At 39.8% G+C, this 17,689-nt stretch overlaps 2 protein-coding genes across 2 annotated transcripts in view; both read left to right on the plus strand.

Annotated features, from left to right (window-relative positions):
• LOC139004885 (A disintegrin and metallopeptidase domain 3-like) overlaps positions 1–326 on the plus strand; it is a 76,316-nt gene extending 75,990 nt beyond the window's left edge. Inside the window, exon 20 of the mRNA XM_070407389.1 lies at positions 182–326. Coding sequence (XP_070263490.1) covers positions 182–326 — 145 coding nt within the window. The remainder of the gene's footprint in view (positions 1–181) is intronic.
• A 15,722-nt stretch (positions 327–16,048) lies between these two features.
• LOC139004886 (A disintegrin and metallopeptidase domain 3-like) overlaps positions 16,049–17,689 on the plus strand; it is a 94,627-nt gene continuing 92,986 nt past the window's right edge. Inside the window, exons 1-2 of the mRNA XM_070407390.1 lie at positions 16,049–16,151; positions 16,677–16,759. Coding sequence (XP_070263491.1) covers positions 16,049–16,151; positions 16,677–16,759 — 186 coding nt within the window. The remainder of the gene's footprint in view (positions 16,152–16,676; positions 16,760–17,689) is intronic.

Below are 17,689 nucleotides of genomic sequence, written 5' to 3' on the forward strand. Positions count from 1 at the left end.
TACAATGCACTTTGTGGCATAGTCATAGAATATTGGAAAACACTTTTAAATTTAATTTTATTCATTGTATGACTGTATTATTGGAATCACACATTTTTATAAATCAAAATTATAATATGATTAAATTTAACTTTAAAAATTATTTCATATTTTCAGAAAAAGTTGCATACATGCCTACAACATATCATCGTTCTGGTCTTCAAAAAGGTGTCCTCTTGTTCAGTGTCTGCCTTTTCCTATCTTTCCTTATTTTAATCGCCATCATTGCTCTTACATGGAATAAAATGAAATTTTGGAAAAGAGAGGGAACACTAAGTGAAGGGTAAGTAAACTTATTATTTCTTATATTTATATTGAAATGTATTATGGAAAAAATTAAAATGTAATTCAGAATATTACAAGTAGGAATTCTTGGATGGATTGGGTTGATGGGTAGAAATACTGACTCTTAGTGTATAGTTTGTTTTTTCAGGTTGTAAGCAGGTAGGTACTCTTCATGTGCATATAGGCCCAGGAGCAACTGAAGCTACTCAATAAATCCTCAGTGCCTTTCAAATAGAAAGCCATTCAGGTAAAATTGCTTTAGGAGGTTTTTGTTTCCTAAGCAACCCCACATTCAGGTGTGCCATGGAGATTAATAGAGATAGGGAAGCCAATTTTATGAACAAAATATGTAGAAGGTAAGAAAAATGTTAGACAGCAAAGAGTAAGAGAGAGAACACAGGCTACTGCCCATTTTACACATAATTAATATTGCTCATGTGTTTCTAAAGTTAGAATTAAGGTACTTGCTTATCTTTATACACCAATACAAGCTGCAATGTGCTTAGTGAATATTCAGGAAAATGAGAATGCAGAATAGAAGATAAATGGGTCTCTTTATCCCATGCTAAAGAAAAATGGTTCTCTTTCTTACTTTTGGAGAGATAAATACAATAATGGTAGAAAATCTTCAACACCTCTATTCCCCAAGTTAGTTAATTTTATTTACAGTATAAACAAGTGAACAGTAACTAATTAAAGTCAGTGTAGTATTCTGCCTGATTTGTGTAGATATTCACATAATCATCAAATTAATATAAATGGACTTGAATGAATACCTGGCATAAGTCTTCTTGTGCCCTTGCTTAAGACATCTTGGACAAATCTGAATAGTTGCTGGAAGTAAACCTGACTTTTAAAAGAGATGTTACAGTGGGGAATGATTGATCATAACTAAAACTGGTCTTGACAGTCTAAGTTTTAGAGCAACACTAAGGAGCTTCAGGGTTGCAAGGATAAGAAATGATGTGGAGCTGAATCATCAATGGGTGGTAATGAACTGCACTGTCAGGAGCTACTGTGCAGTTCGTTTCATCACTCAAAGGCTTTATGATTGACACCATCTCTTCCTGTGTATGTTTGTCCATTCTCAAAAAAGTGACTGCTCTGCCTGCACAAGGCAGGGAATACCTATCTAAACTTTGACTAAATTCATTAAAAAAAATCACCAAGAGTCAGTCTATAATCAATGCCTCTTAGTTCACATTCTCAAGAGACAGAAGGAAATCAGTGTGGAAGTGTACCTAAATTCAGCCTGTGTTCTATCTGGACTTATAAACCTGAGTTAGTTGTTCAAATCTGATCTTATTACCTTGGCCAAGGAATTATAGCCATGTAGCAGGAACCTGGGCACCATGATATTTTTCTTCCACAGGAACTGTATAGTTATTGGAGTTTTCCAAAGGAAAAATTGGAGATTATAAATACTACCAAAAGTAACTACATGTAGATGAAAGACTTAGAGGCCTCACTATGGACCTCATGAATGATAGTGAAAAGTTAGTGATTTACATAGTTTTTGGTAGAAATATCGTAACCGGATAGATAATAATTGAAATATTTGCCTATTTGCATATAGGTTACCTTTTTAACTTTGGATGTGCATTATTTACTTATATATCCCTCTTTTCTTTCTTGTAGAGAAGATAGAGAAAATAGTAGATTGGTTTTTAGTTTGAAATGTATATAAGCTTAATATATTTAGTAGTTAGGTCAACATTAGAAAGATCAAATATTTAATATAGCCGTAATGGAGTGAAGATGGGAAGTAAGTAAATAATGATATATATTTTTTGAGTTATTAGTACAAATATAGCTTTGTTACTTTTCTTGATTTTGCTTAAGATTACAATATTTCCTAAACCTAAAACTAATGTTATTTCTTTTATACAGAACTTCTAGTATGTTAGAAGACAGCAGTGCTGATAGCAGCAGGACATACACAGAGTTAAAGGTGAAATGAAGGGTTCAAGCTGTTAACAAAATATCATTGCTCATATATTTTTAAAATCTTTAATTATACCTCACTATGAGACCCATTATTTCCATGTTTCATCATCATTATTACTTGTCAATATCCTATACTAGAACAAAAGCTAATTCAAATTTTGTTTTGGACTCTTTAGTCAATGTCAACCAGTTTTAGCCAGTGATGTTTTTTTCAACTATTTTTCTTTTCGTAAAAGAAGTGACTTTGAAGAGATTTAAATATATTCTTTTTTTTTTTTATTGACTTTATCTTTTTTTTTTTTTAAATCTTTATTGTTCAGATTATTACATTTGTTCCTCTTTTTTTCCCCCATAACTCCCCTCCTTCCAGCTCCCAACCCACCCTCCACCCTCACTCCCCACCCACTGTGTTCATCCATAGGTGCATGATTTTTGTCCAGTCACTTCCCGCATCTCCCACACCCCTTTTCCCCCCAAGAATAGTTAGTCCATTCCCTTTCTATGTCCCTGATTCTATTATAATCACCAGTTCATTCTGTACATCAGGTTATTTATTCACTTGATTGTTAGATTCATTTGTTGATAGATGCATATTTGTTGTTCATAATTTGTATCTTTACCTTTTTCTTCTTCTTCCTCTTCTTAAAGGATACCTTTCAGCATTTCATATAATACTGGTTTGGCGGTGGTGAACTCCTTTAGCTTTTCCTTATCTGTGAAGCTCTTTATCTGACCTTGAATTCTGAATGATAGCTTTGCTGGATAAAGTAATCTTGGTTGTAGGTTCTTGGTATTCAGCACTTTGAATATTTCTTGCCATTCCCTTCTGGCCTGCAAAGTTTCTGTTGAGAAATCAGCTGACAGTCGTATGGGTATTCCCTTGTAGGTAATTGAGCCTCTTTCTCTTGCTGCTTTTAAGATTCTCTCTTTGTCTTTTGCTCTTGGCATTTTAATGATGATGTGTCTTGGTGTGGTCCTCTTTGGATTCCTTTTGTTTGGGGTTCTCTGCGCTTCTTGAACCTGTAAGTCCATTTCTTTCTCCAGGTGGGGGAAGTTTTCTGCCATTATTTCTTGAAATAGGTTTTCAATATCTTGCTGTCTCTCATCTTCTGGCACTCCAATAATTCTGATATTAGACCGCTTAAAGCTGTCCCAGAGGCTCCTTACACTATCTTCACACTTTCGGATTCTTTTTTCATTTTGCTTTTCCAATTGGGTGTTTTTTGTCGAATCTTTGGTTTGATTCTTGAGCTCCTCTGGTCTGCTATTGGGTATAATATTCTTTATTTCAGTCCGTGTATGCTTACTTTCTAATTTCTTTATCGTAGCATCGAGGGTCTCATTAGTTTTCGTGAGGCTCTGCACAAATTTATGGCAAGCCCTCAAAATTGCGATTCTTAGCTCCATATCCTCCATTTCTGTCATGTTTTTTTGTCTCCGCATCTTTTATGCTTTCTTGGTGCACCCCCTTGTGGTCTCTGTGCGCAGTCTTGTTCTAGCCAAGCCTTAATTGTTGTAGTTAACACTAGAGGGATTTGACCACCAGGCGGACTGGCTGTTGGAATCAGCTGTGCGGAAAACGTCTGTCTTCTGGGGAGGCGCTAATCCAGCCTTTGCCTGAGGCGATCGGCAAATGGCTGTGCGCAGAGCTTGGGTGGGCGGGATCAACAGGGCGGGGGGAGGGAGCCGCTATGGCCGCTCTCAGTCCGTCCCCAGGGGTTCTGCCTCTCTGTCCCAGCAACCGCTGCAAACCTCGGAGGGGCCGTAGCCAGACAGTCCCACTTCTCCCGTTTGAGTCTGGGTCCCTAGAGACTCGCCCGGATCTGTAGCCCAGAGTCTGAAACTCACTCCTGATTGAAAACGACAACCGCGCCCTCAGCCGCCAGCCCGCTTTGCGCGCGCACCACCTCACCACCGCACCGCCGTACCTTTAAATTTTCCACACTACGCCTCCTCTGAGCGTCGGAATGCTGTTGTTTTTGCTTCTAGTTGAAGAGTCTCTCCTCAGCCAGCCTTCCTGTGGTTCTGGTTGATGTCCGTTCCGTCTTTTAGTTGTATTTTTAAAGTGGTTGTTTGAGGCAGCAAACTCCGGTGTTTCCCTATGCCGCCATCTTCGATCTCCTAAATATATTCTTAAAATAGTTATGAGTTATCATGTATCCTGCTCATTTATTTAATGTGATAACTGATAGACTTAAATGAATTATTTTCAAACATTTACATTTCTCCCTACGATTCCATGGTTATGGTTACTCTTGTTTTATAAATGAGAAAACAGACATATGAATTTAAATAATTCCCCATGTGTATAGAATTTTAGTAAGTTTTGGAGCTAGAGTTGAAGGTAATCTGACTCAAGGGTTTAAGTTAAAAACTCCACCATTTTGACACATATAGCCTGTTGTATAACTACATGTGGGGAATAAAATTTACATTTACTGAGGACGTATTAGAGGCCATGGAAAACGTTACATGCGCTCTCTAAGGCAGAAAGACAATAACTTACTCTAAGATGTAATAAAGTCAGCATCTGTATATAGTTTTCAATTTTTAACTCATATGCATAAAGAAATCATGACATTTGACATATTAGGCTTATCACTTGGGGTAAATGGAAGAATTAAAAAATCCAATCATGAGCGAGGTCAGAGTTCATCCAATAAATTATGTGTCATTCCTCCATATCTGACCTTGAGAGTTTAATCAATGTATCTGTATCTGTTTCCTCATCTGCCACCAGAGAACACATTTATAACTCCTATGCAGAATGTAAATTAGTCTTATTTCTGACTAGACCAATCTCTACTTCTTCTTTGATTACTCTGTTAAAATCCACACCTGAGGTGAGGATTTTGGCACTTAGCTCACTGTCTTCCTTTCATGTCCTTGTCCTCCAATCATAGTCTTATCCTTGTGCTGGGTTATCTTCCCTTAAACTAATCACCACCACCCAACTTCAGTCATTTTCTCCTAGAGCAGTGATGGCGAACTTATGACAGGCGAACTCATTTTTTTGGTTGATTTTTCTTTGTTAAATAGCATTTAAATATATAAAATAAACATCAAAAAATATAAGTCTTTGTTTTACTATGGTTGCAAATATTAAAAAATTTCTATATGTGACATGGCACCAGAGTTAAGTTAGGGTTTTTCAAAATGCTGACACGCTGAGCTCAAAAGGTTCGCCTTCACTGTCCTAGAGCAATACAGAGATCTTGCCACTTCTCTGATTTCTTCCAAATCTTAAGTTATAAATTCAATATCTTGCTTTGTTTTACATGTTTTTTCTTTTTCTTTTTTTGGTCTTTCTCAGTCTTCATCTGCCATCAGAACTTTATAGTTACATTAAGATCTTGCCTCAAAAATTTAAAATAGTGGGTTTGGCACTTAGTCCATAAGCAACAAATACATTTCATAAATTGATTGTATAGTGTATTGAAAGTGATTAATCAGATGGGAAAGATTAGGGCAATAGGGGTAATTGGAAGAGTTGATGTTGATGAAAGAACTTGATAGCAATTTTTAAAAAATTGGTTGACTAAGAGAGTCTCTTTGAGCAAGTGATATGTAAGTGAAGAATTGAAGAAGGTAAAAATATTTACCCAGTTTAGATGTTTGAAAGAACATCTCAAGGACTCACAGGATCATCTCAAATGAAGCTTTTATTTAAATGCAAAGCATACAGCACAGCAAGAGAGAGTGCAGGCAAGTAATGAAGGTCAGAGAGACACCTCAGGTACAAGGTCTCAAGGTTCCATTAAAATTTTTTTTAAATAGATGATCATCAATTTCACTGCCCTTATCTAGGAAAGGTGTGAAAGCAGACTTCCAGCTCCTCCAGAATTAAAGGTAGAGCTTTACCTTTTCTGCAACAATTCAATGCTGTCTTATATAGGGATTCAGGTGGCAAAGCTATACTTGCATATATCTGGGCAGGAACTTTCCACATATTAGAATGATCCAATGGGAAAAAAGTCAGGAATATTTGTTAAATAACAGTGATGTCAGTTTATCTCTAGCAGAGTTGAAAGAAACAAGGACAGAGAATAAAAGTGAAGAAACCAGATAGTGGAGAACTCCTGCAATAACCTAAGAGAAAACAGGATGGTACCTCAGACAAGTAATAGTAAAAACAGTTTCAGGAATAATTTTTTTTAAGATGAACTAACAAAATAAATTGACGGCTTGGATGTAGACTAAGAAAAAGTACATAAATAATGTTTATTGATCAAGAGCAGGATGATAGGAAGGGTAAAATGTAAACCCAGACCTGTTTCTAAATTTGTGCTCTTAATACATTTTAAGATTTATTTTTAAATGTATGAACATTGAAAGATAAACATCTACATAGGTAATCATGAGCCAAGACAATTGTCTGGTGTGCTCTGGTAAGGAGTTTACATTTTGTCATATATGAATGGGAACATGTGAAAGTATTTTTGAAGTAGCCTGGGAGGCATTTAACATGATATGGTTTGCTGTAATGAGACAGTGAAAAATTCAGTCAGATTCAGCCAGGACTAGAGTTGAGCGAAATATCTATGAGAGTACGGACTACACAGGAAAGATGTGATGAGGGCAGGTTTGGAAAAGAAGAAAAGATCAAAAAGTTTTGTGGGATATAAAAGAGGTCAAGTCCAGTAAGTGGTCAGTGATTGATATATTTGAGGTAGAATAACAAAGAATTATGAAGACTAAAACATTTCTGACAAAATTGAAAATCACACCTTTTACTAATGACATATTGTAGAGTAGGCTAGAAGCACTTTGGTTTTGGAAAGATGATATGCAGGGGAGTGAAGTGTGAGTTTTGTTTTGAATATGTGTATGTGGGCCACCTGTTGGATATGCACAGAACGCACTCAGAAATACTCCTCCTCTGTAGACAAAAATAGACCAATTAATCATTATTATTATTTATTTCTTCTGATATTTTTATTATTCTTTTCCTCTCTGTTTCCTTGTGGGTGATTTTCTTTTACCCATGTGAAGCATAGAGACTGTGTAAGTGAGATATTTATAAATACCAATTTATGATATATTTTTAATGTGGCTATCACAAAGAATTCAGGAAAAGGAAATTGGTTTACAAATTTTGTGGAACACAGGTAAGGATCATGACAGTATAACCAGTGTCTTATTATACTAATTTAAATGCTATACCTATAGATGCATAGTAAAATTAGACAGTTTTATTAAGTTAAAATCTAACCTTTCTATTTTCTATATTTCTTTTACAGCAGTGACGGGGAAATAATGTCAAAAAGCCATAGGTTGGAGAAAAGATATTACCAAGAAATTCACCATTAACTGGCTTGATTCAAAAAATGAATAAAAATCTGCCTTTTTCTCCTTTTGTTATGGCTTAAAGCTTTCAGTTTCACAAACCAAAATAAATCCTGTGAGTGAAAGTATGTAGGCTTGTGTCTGCTGATTCTTCTACTTGCTGGGATCCTTTAGTGGAAAATAAGTGGTTTTGCCTCTTTTGAAGGAGGGAGGCTGTTACATCCCGAGGAGGACATTCCTTTGTCCACTGCAGCTGCCTGCTCTCAGATGCCTAAGGCCATGCTAACTGCTCCCATCTCAATATCTCTCCAATACCTTGTGATTCCCTTCCCCATCCATTCCAGGCTTGGGATTTGAAGTGTTGCCAAGTAAGCCCAGCCCCAAGCCCCCAGAGAGTCACTAACATCCCACTCATCTTCAAGGAATTGCTCCCACTGAGTTCCTGGTCATAGATAATTATTCTGTCTCCAGGTAATACGTTCTTGACCTCATGTAACTTGGGATCTAGGCTATATCATTGTCCTTTTGTGGCACCCAGTTTGCTGCTCTTTCTTTACTTAAAGCTGAGCGTTTCTGGGTAAGATTTTCTTGCTTTAGTGTTGCTTCTCCCCATCTTGCTCTTACTGAGATTGGTACACTTCTGCATACCTCAAACCATTATACATGGGTTAGAAACCATCAGCCTCCCTGGACATAATTAGGAATTTCAGATTCTCCACTAATACGAAAAGATGCTCTTGGGTCAGGGTTGGGAGTACCTCACCACAAAGGCTAAGAATTTCCTTTTCTAAATGTCCATCAACTGTGGAGGTAATGATGCTTTTGCCAGAGTAATTTTAAAAAACTCAAGGGATCAAAGCCTGTCTGCAATAAGCAATGAGGAAATGGTTTGCATTTTGATTTTTGAGAACTTACATCTGTCATTAAATAAAGATTTCATACCAGAGTATACCTATATAACTTTTAATTAGATTATTTTTATTGCTATTGAGTTGAGTTCCTTATATATTTTGGATACTAATCCATTATCAGATGTAAAATTTATAAATATTCATTCACAGAACATAGAAAATCTCTTCAGTCTACTAATTGTTTCTTTTGCTGTGCAGAAACTTCTTAGTTTGATGCAATTCCATTGTCTATTTTTGCTTTTGCCACCTGTGTTTTGGGATCATACCGAAAATACTGCTGTCCAGACCATAATCAAGAAGCTTTTGCCTATGTTTCCTTGTAATTGTTTTAGCGTTTCAGGTCTTATGTGTAAGTCTTTTATCCATTTTGAGTTTATTTTGGGGTAAGGTTCCAGATCAGACAAAATTGCTGGGGTCCAACCCCAACAGGTCCAGGGGTCCCCAAAGGTGTGGACGGAGTCGGCGAAGAAGGAATGTCACGGAGACAGCCTTCAGTTGATCAGCAGCCTAGCCAGGATCTCTAGCCAGGAACTCCAGCCAAGTTCTGGTCAGGATCTCCAGCGAAGTTCTGGTCAGGATTTCCAGCAAAGTTCTGGTTTGGTACTCCAGCGGAAGTTCTGGCCAAGTTCTGGTTTGGATCTCCAGCCAAGTTCTGGCTAGGATCTCCAGTGAAGTTCTGGTGCCAGGTTCTGTCCAGGATCTTTTGCCATGTTCTCTCCCCAGGTTCTCTCTCTAGGTTCTGTCTCTAGGTTCTGTCTCTAGGTTCTGTCTCTAGGTTCTTCAGCCAGGTTCTCTTGCTAGGTTCTGTTTCTAGGTTCTGTCTTTTGTTGTCTTGTTACATCTGTATTTATACCAGTTGATTTTAATCCTGTCAATTTCTATTCCAAAGGTTAGGGCATTGTTTCTTATATCTCCATTCCAGGGAGTAAAGATTATGTAGCTTAAGCGTGATTGTTCTTAGTTAAAGTGATTAACTACCCACCTGGCACTTAGTTAAGGGGTTTTATTCCCTCCCTAACTTCAGGGAAAAATTCCTACCTGGGGAAACAACCTTTCTCGGAGAGGTGACCTTGGTTAAAACACATAGCGCCAAGAAGGGGAGCAAACATATTAAGAACAGTATGCCATATACGCCAGGTCCCTTGAAACATATGCTGTGCAGATGTTTCTTCTCTGCAGCGACTGTGTCAAGCAGCAAGGATGGACCGGCTCCCGGCACAAAATGATTCTTTAACAAAGTAAGTGTAATAATAAACATAATTTTAAAATGGACATGTATGAACTCTGGCATGTAGTTCATTCAGTTGGTTAGAGTGTCCTGAGGATATAAGATTATAGTTCCAACTCCAGTCAGGGCACATACAAGAAACAAGCAATGAATGCAAAACTTAGTGGAACAACAAATCAATACTTCTTTTCTTTCTCTCTCTCCATTTTTCTATCTCTCTCTCTAAATCAATAAATAAGATAAAATGTATATATATTAATTGATTTGGGCCATGTTGTCCAGTAAGAATAGCCATAAAATAAGAATAATTTCTTAATTTCAAGCAATTCTGTAACATCACCATCATTGGTGTTGGCCCAACCTTCTGTGGCACTGTACTTTGCAGATGTGATGTTTCAGAGTCTACAGTAAGGAAAACATGTGTGTGCTTTACACACACACACAGAGACACACACAGACACAGAGACACACATACATACATTGTGTGATTCCAGGAAGAGGCTCCTCTCATTAGATGCTAAGCACTGTCAGAAACTGTCCTTCTTTGGCTCTCAGCTTGAAGCTCTAAGCAATCCACAGGTTGTGTCTGTCTCCAAAGGACTTGGCTGCAAGTAGGAGGGGCCAATCTGCCCTCTAAAACAGGTTCCTTAGCAGCCTGGGGCCCAGCAAACTTCGGTTGGTTCCCTGGACTCTGCCTCTGCCTTCCTTGGCCTGCTAGCCAACTGTCAATTTTAATCACTCAGAAGTTTGTTTCTGAAAGGGCTTTTGGTGGGGGAAGTGCTGTTCAGATTTCAGGGAATTTTGTGGATGTGTTTTCCTGTCCCAGAGCCTCTGTGAGTGGCCCAAAATATTACTCTGCCCTGTATGCAGTCCAGTGGGATCAGCTGGAAACCTGGAATTTCTATCAGCCTTCCCAGGGGGGAAGTGCCAGTCAGGTTCCTGGGATAGTGGGTTGGACAGCCCCTCTCTCAATCGTGTCACTGACACTCCCTGAGGCTGTTCAAACCTGTAGACTTGGCCTCTGCTTTTGTAGCCTCTGAGAAGATCAAAATTCAGGGTGTGGCAGGCAGGACTCCTGAGGGTAGGGTGCACTGAGTCCCCTAGGGCAGAGTTTTATCTTTTCATGTCCTACAAGCTACTGGGAGCTGCTAGCTCCTTTCAGGAAAAATGGTCATTTCAGCCCAGCAGATGTGGCTCAGTGGTTGAGCGTAGACCAATGAACCAGGAGGTCACAGTTCCATTCCTGTTCAGTGCACATGCCAGGGTAGTGGGCTCAATCCCCAGTTGGGGGTGTGTAGGAGGCAAACGATCAATGTTTCTCTCTCATCATTGATGTTTCTGTCTTTCTCTCCCTCTCCCTTCCTCTCTGAAATCAATAAAAAAATATTTTTTAAAAAAATGGCCATTTCAGTTTGGGGCATATGACCAAATGCAGGACTCCTGGCCGTCACTTTTCTACATCTCCCCCCAATGTTTTTCACCCCAGCTTCTCCTTTGCACCTCAAGTCTGCACCTCCCTCCCTGTACCAAGGCCTCCAGGGAGTAGCTGCAGATCAAAACTCCTGTGCTCTGGGTTTAAAAAAAAAAAAAAAAAAAAAGACACACACAGAAAAACAGAAACTGAGGCTGCCATTCTGATCAGCTCTGGGCTACTGGCTCCAGACTCTGCCATGGCCACAGCCCTGCCACCTTTCACAGCTGGATGTTTCGAGTGCCACAGGTCTCAGCACTGGTGCTCCGAGCTGTGGACCCTCCTGTAGCCAAGTGTTCCCTCCTCATCTTGGCCTGCCACCTTGGAAGCTGGGTCAGCTCCTCTCCTGACCTCACCCTTCCTACCAGTCTCCAGGTGTATTCTGTCTGTCCTTCATATAAAGTCTGCTCCTCAGCTGGGCCTCAGTTGGTAATTCCGGATATATGTTCCCCACTTCAGTTTTATTTCTAGTCTAACCCTGGAGGTGCCAAGAAGGGTCTGCCTATTAGGCTGCCATTTTATCCTATACATCAAATTGAGGAAGTTCCTTTATATCAGCGGTTCTCAACTTGTGGGTTGCGACCCCTTTGACGGTCAAACGACCCTTTCACAGGGGTCGCCTAAGGCCATCCTGCATATCAGATATTTACATTATGAGTAATAACAGTAGCAAAATTATAGTTATGAAGTCGCAACGAAAATAATTTTATGGTTGGGGTCACAACATGAGGAACTGTATTTAAAGGGCCAGAAGGTTGAGAACCACTGTTTTATATCCTTAATTTATTGAGTGCTTTTATATTGAATAGACATTGATTTTTCTAAAACTTTTGTACATCTACTGGCTTGATTAGATTAGCAGAATATTAATTTACTAGAGGCCCGGTACACGAAATTCATGCATGGGGGGAGGGGTGTCCCTCAGCCCAGCCTGCACCTTCTCCAATCTGGAACCCCCGCACCGAAACCGGTTTGGCTCAGTGGATAGAGCATCGGCCTGCGGACTGAGGGGTCCCAGGTTTGATTCCCGTCAAGGGCATGTACATGGGTTGCAGGCACATCCCCAATGGGAGATGTGCAGGAGGCAGCCGATCAATGTTTCTCTCTCATCGATGTTTCTAACTATCTATCTCTCTCCCTTCCTCTCTGTAAAAAAAATCAATAAAATATATTTAAAAAAAAAAATCTGGGCCCCCTTGGGGGATGTCTGACTGCCAGTAGTCAGGAAATCCCTCTCACAATCTGGGACTGCTGGCTCCCAACTACTTGCCTGCCTGACTGCCTGACCACCCCTAACTGCTTCTGCCTGTCAGCCTGATCACCCTCTAACTACTCCCCTGCCAGCCTGATCGACGTGTAACTGCTCCCCTGTTGGCCTGATCGCCCCCAACTGCCCTCCCCTGAAGGCCTGGTCCCCCTCAACTGCCCTCCCCTGCTGGCCTGGTCACCCCTAACTGCCCTCCCCTGCAGGCCTGGTTGCCCCAACTGTCCTCCCTTGAAGGCCTGGTCTCCCTCAACTGCCCTCCCCTGCAGACCTGGTTGCCCCAGCTGCCCTCCCCTGCAGGCCTGATCACCCACAACTACCCTCCTTTGCTGGCCATCTTGTGGTGGCCATCTTGTGACCACATGAGTGTGGCCATCATTTGACCATATGGGGGCAGCCATCTTGTACAAGGGCCTGATGGTCAATTTGCATATTAGATAGGATTGGATATTACATAAATTAATATTTAGAAAAAGACATAAATTATTAGAATACCTCAGCTGAGAACAGTGTATAATTCCTTTTAGATGTTGCTGATATTATTTTGCTAATTTTTAAAAAATAAATTTCATGCCTGAATGCCAGGGCTGACCGGCAGATCCTGAATGATGGATAAATGATTACTCTAACACTCGTTTCTGTGAGAGGGCTAAGGCACTGCTTGGCGCCCGTAAGCAATACTTGGCTGTCGCCACCAAGTAACCCTGTTCGCCTGCCTCCTTTGGCTAGTATTGTCATAACAGCTTGAACTAAAATTAACCTCTAGATACAATCAGCAAGGTAAGCATCCTTGATAAATCACATGCTTTTCTACAAGGTCGGGTCTTTAAAGAATAAACATAGAGATTCTAGCAAAACACCCCTGGGATCAGACTTGTTTGGAAAAGTCAAGGTAAGGGCTGCCGCCTTTGGCAAGGTCCCCTCAGAGGCCCCCGACCTCTCAGAGATTCCTCCTTACAGACCTCCAACCAAGTCCCCTGCTTCCCCACACCAGAAGGATGGAAATATGAAGAAATAGAAGAACCCAGCTTTGCCATCTCTACAGAAAGATGTCTGATTGGACAGCTATCCATTAACAAAAACAGCTCTGGGATATGTTGCTTGAGCAGAGTACTGTGGACCCGAAAGGTGGCCATGCAAGTTCAACTCCAAGTCAGGGCAAATGCACGTGTTTTGGTCTCTATCCCTAGTATGGGGTGTGCAGGAGGCAGCCAATCAATGATGCACTCTCACATCAATGTTTCTTTCTCTCTCTCTACCTTCATTTCACTCTAAAAATTAAGTTAAAAATCTTAAACAAATTAGAAAGATCTCAAACAGACCAACTTAACACCTCAAGGAACCAGAAAATAATAAGCCCAAAGTTAGCAGAGGGAAGGAAATAATAAAGGTAAGATGAGAGTGGAATTAAATTATATAGAGGCTAGAAAAAGAATAGAAAAGATAAACAGAACTAAGAGCTGTTTTCTCCAAAGGTGAACAAAATTGACAAACCTTTAGCTAGAAAAACTAAAAAAATAAAAATAAAAGAGTAGACTCAATGAAATATAATCAGAAATAAAGGAGATACTATAACTGATACTAAGACATATACAGAATCATAAGAGACTATTATGAACAATTATACGTCAACAAATTAGAAAACCTAAAAGAAATTGGTAAATTCCTAGGCTCCATATACCCAATGTTACGGTACTTTCTAAAAACATTTTGCTCTCTAATTCTTCCTCAGCATCTGATTCCTGGAAAATACAATAGGGACATTCATTACTGACTCATTACCACCAAAAGAATAATCACTTTCTCAGTTTTCATTCTACCTGCTCTCTGAAATGCATTTGCAGTACTTGACTACTATTTTATTAAGTAACTCTATTTTATTTTTAATCACCATATAACCATCTTAATATTTGATCATTTTATCTTCTGTTTGTATTCTTTGCCCGTAATCCCCCAAACATCTCTATTACCCATAATTCTACTTTAAGCCTCCTTTTTCTTTCCATATGCTTCCTCTTAGATGTTTTTTATTCACTCTTTTCCTGCATGTTATTCTTTAATGTGCTCACAAATGTATATTTTTCAACTCAAATCTCTTGTGTCAGTCACATATTTCTAACTCCTCCTCCATATTCTATACCTACTATTCCATAAGCACCTCCAATTTAACATATTTTTAACTCATTATCTCTTTCCCTGATTTAATCTGATTCTTATAACATTGGTGCTCTCCTCTCCTCTCATCCCAATTGTTTAGTCATCTTAACAATTTCATCATCCTCCACAATAAATAATTCAACCAGCCTATTTTTCTCCTTAAATATCATATATACATTTAAATCCTTTTTGTTAAGAGTATTATGCATATCTCCCCTACCATCCCCCCAATGCCTCCCTCCACCCAGTTCCCTCACCCCCAGGCCTTCACCACCCTATTGTCTGTGTCCATAGGTAATGCATATATGCATATAAATTCTTTGGTTAATCTCCCCACCCTCCAACCCTCTTCCCTCTGAGATTTATCAGTCTGTACCATGTTTCCATGCTTCTGATTCTAGTATTTTATTCGTCAGTTCATTCTGTTCATTAGATTTCTTGTTTATTTTAATTTTTAGATTCAATTGTTGTATTTATTGCCATTTTATTCTTCATATATTTTCCTCCTCCTCCTCCTCCTCCTCCTCCTCCTCCTCCTCCTCCTCCTCCTCCCCCTCCTCCTTCTCCTCCTCCTCTTCCTCCTCCTCCTCTCCTTCTTCTTTTCTTCTTCATCTTCCTGTTCATAAAATATACCCTTCAACATTTCATCAAATACTGGTTTGGTAGTGATAAAGTGCTTTACCTTTTTCTTGTCTGTGAAGATCTTTTTTAAAAAAAAAATATTTTTATTGATTTCAGAGATAAAGGGACAAAGGAAGAGCAATAGAAACATCAATGATGAGAGAGAAGCATTCATTGGCTGCCTCATGTATGCTCCATATTGGGGATTGAGCCTGCAACCTAAGCATGTGCCCTGATGGACTTGGAACTAGGAATAGTGTCACACGTATTTTGATATCAGCCTAGTTTCAGGCTTGTAGTAAACATGTAAAAAAATAATTGTTGATATAAACACAAATTATTTGAATGCCTATAAGTCCCCCATCTTTTCTAAGAAGCAAACTGGCAATTGAAGAATTGATTTATATATTTTTTTCACAACATCTCTTTATGTTCATGGGTGCGTCTGTATTGTTTAGACCTGAGACATAAGTAGAAATCTGGCAGTATATATGATTAAAACAGGCAGTTGTCTGCTACTAAGTATTGTGTAAATTTCTATTGCCTTTTCCCTTCACTACAGTAATTCAGCTATTGTACCAGAAAGCTATGACGTGAACTCTTCATATTGCCAAGAACTTCACCACCAATAGCTGCTTCCAGAGGAGAAAGTGGCTTTATAACCGAATGTGACCCCCAAAGACCTTTAAAACTTCAGTCAGCAAATAGGCTCCCCTGAGCTCCTGTGCTCAGCTGGCCCGTGGGCGGGGTCGTCAGTGGTGGGCGGGGCCGGGAAGTCTCACATTCCATCTTTTTGGCCCAGAACTCAGCCCCCTGCACGTGCGCGAGACGCCTCAGTTATGCCACCAACTGCCTGCACTGTGGCGAGGGTCACCTGGCTTGCAATGCTGTTTCTCTTGCTGATCCTCTCAGGCCTCAGCAGGTTGACCTTCGCAGACCATTGTAAGTGGGGAACCTGCGCCATAGGAGGGCCGCCCAGCACAGTGTCCCCGGGAGAAGCCAGTGTCTCCCTTCTTGCTCCAGATCCCAGGGCCAGGCTGGGGGGTCCCCAGTCATGCTGTCAGAGCCACCTAGTTTCAGGGTCCTGCTGAGCATGGTGGTTGGAGAGCTCAGAGCAGGCCTGGGGCAGTTGGCCCTCACTTACCTGAGTCTGCAGGGGCAGGAGAGGGTGCCCTGCTGCTGGGGCGGTGGGTCCCAGAGAGCCTGGATGGGGTCCTGAGACCAGCACTTCCTCCCCCAGTCAGGGCTGAGGTCAGCGAGTCCCAGGCTCTTTGGACAGTGGTAGGGCAACACTCTCACATGAGAGGGGCCTCTTCCTGGAGTCGCACAATGTGTGTGTGTGTGTGTGTGTGTGTGTGTGTGTGTTGGGGCTTGGAAGTTCAGAGTGACATGGCAGGAGAGGAGAAATAAATGAAGATGAAAGATGCTACACCCTGGGAATGCTCACACATGTTTGTCTTACTGCAGACTCAGAAACATCACATCTGCAAATTACAGTGCCACAGAAACTTGGAACCACCACCAATGATGTCAATGTTTCAGAAACGCAAGTAATTAAGAAATCACTTTATAAAAAATGTTTTATTTTTACTGAACTGCATGACTCAAGTTAATTCATGAGTATCCCTTTGTGAAATGTGGTGTTCTAATTAATGTATTTAAGAGTCATTTTATCTGAATGAGAACAAGTGTTTTGATAGCTTTAATTTCCCGAATGATATATGAACATTATGAAGTTATAAAGGTACTTAGTAATGTGATAGGAATCCAAGGATTGGAACCTCAGTGGCAGGGCCAGAGAGGAGCATGAGTTGCCAACTGAAAAACTATTAGACACTGAGGCAGGTTTTACAGACTGAATTATGTATCTGTCTCACTTTATGACACCCCCCCCGAAAAAAAATCCAGTGATTATGAGTTTCTAAAATTTGTAACACCAAAAACATAAGTATCCTGAGATGTTAAAAATCTTAGGAGAGTTTAACACATACTGGGATAATGGGAACAAGAAGAAAACATGAGTATCCATAAGAACAGCAGAGAAAGAAAGGAAAGCATTTAGTGCACTCAAACACACTTAATACACATACTCAACACACTCAACATTATGAAGGGTAAGCATTTCTAAATATTCAGTTCACTAGGCACATTTAACAATTATAAATTTGTAAAACTTTGATAAATGCCCTCAGCACATGTAAAATAATTTCTCCCTTATAGCACTAGAGGGAGAAATTTTCAAATTCATTTTCATAGTGAGTCCAAAAAATGTTTTCCTGTAAGCATAATACCCTCTAAGTCCATCATATTGTTGTAAATGGTAAGATTTCGTTCCTTTTAGTGGCCACGTAATATTCTATTACGTATAGTATGTGCCACATCTTCTTTATCCATTTGTCTATCAATGGAGGCTTAGGTTGCTGCCATATCTTGGTTATTGTGAATAATGCTACAAAGACAAATACCATATGATTTCACTT

This window comes from Myotis yumanensis, unplaced genomic scaffold (assembly GCF_028538775.1).
Source record: "Myotis yumanensis isolate MYYU_CA2020_CCGP unplaced genomic scaffold, mMyoYum1.0.hap1 SCAF_3, whole genome shotgun sequence".
Taxonomy (NCBI): Eukaryota; Metazoa; Chordata; class Mammalia; order Chiroptera; family Vespertilionidae; genus Myotis; species Myotis yumanensis.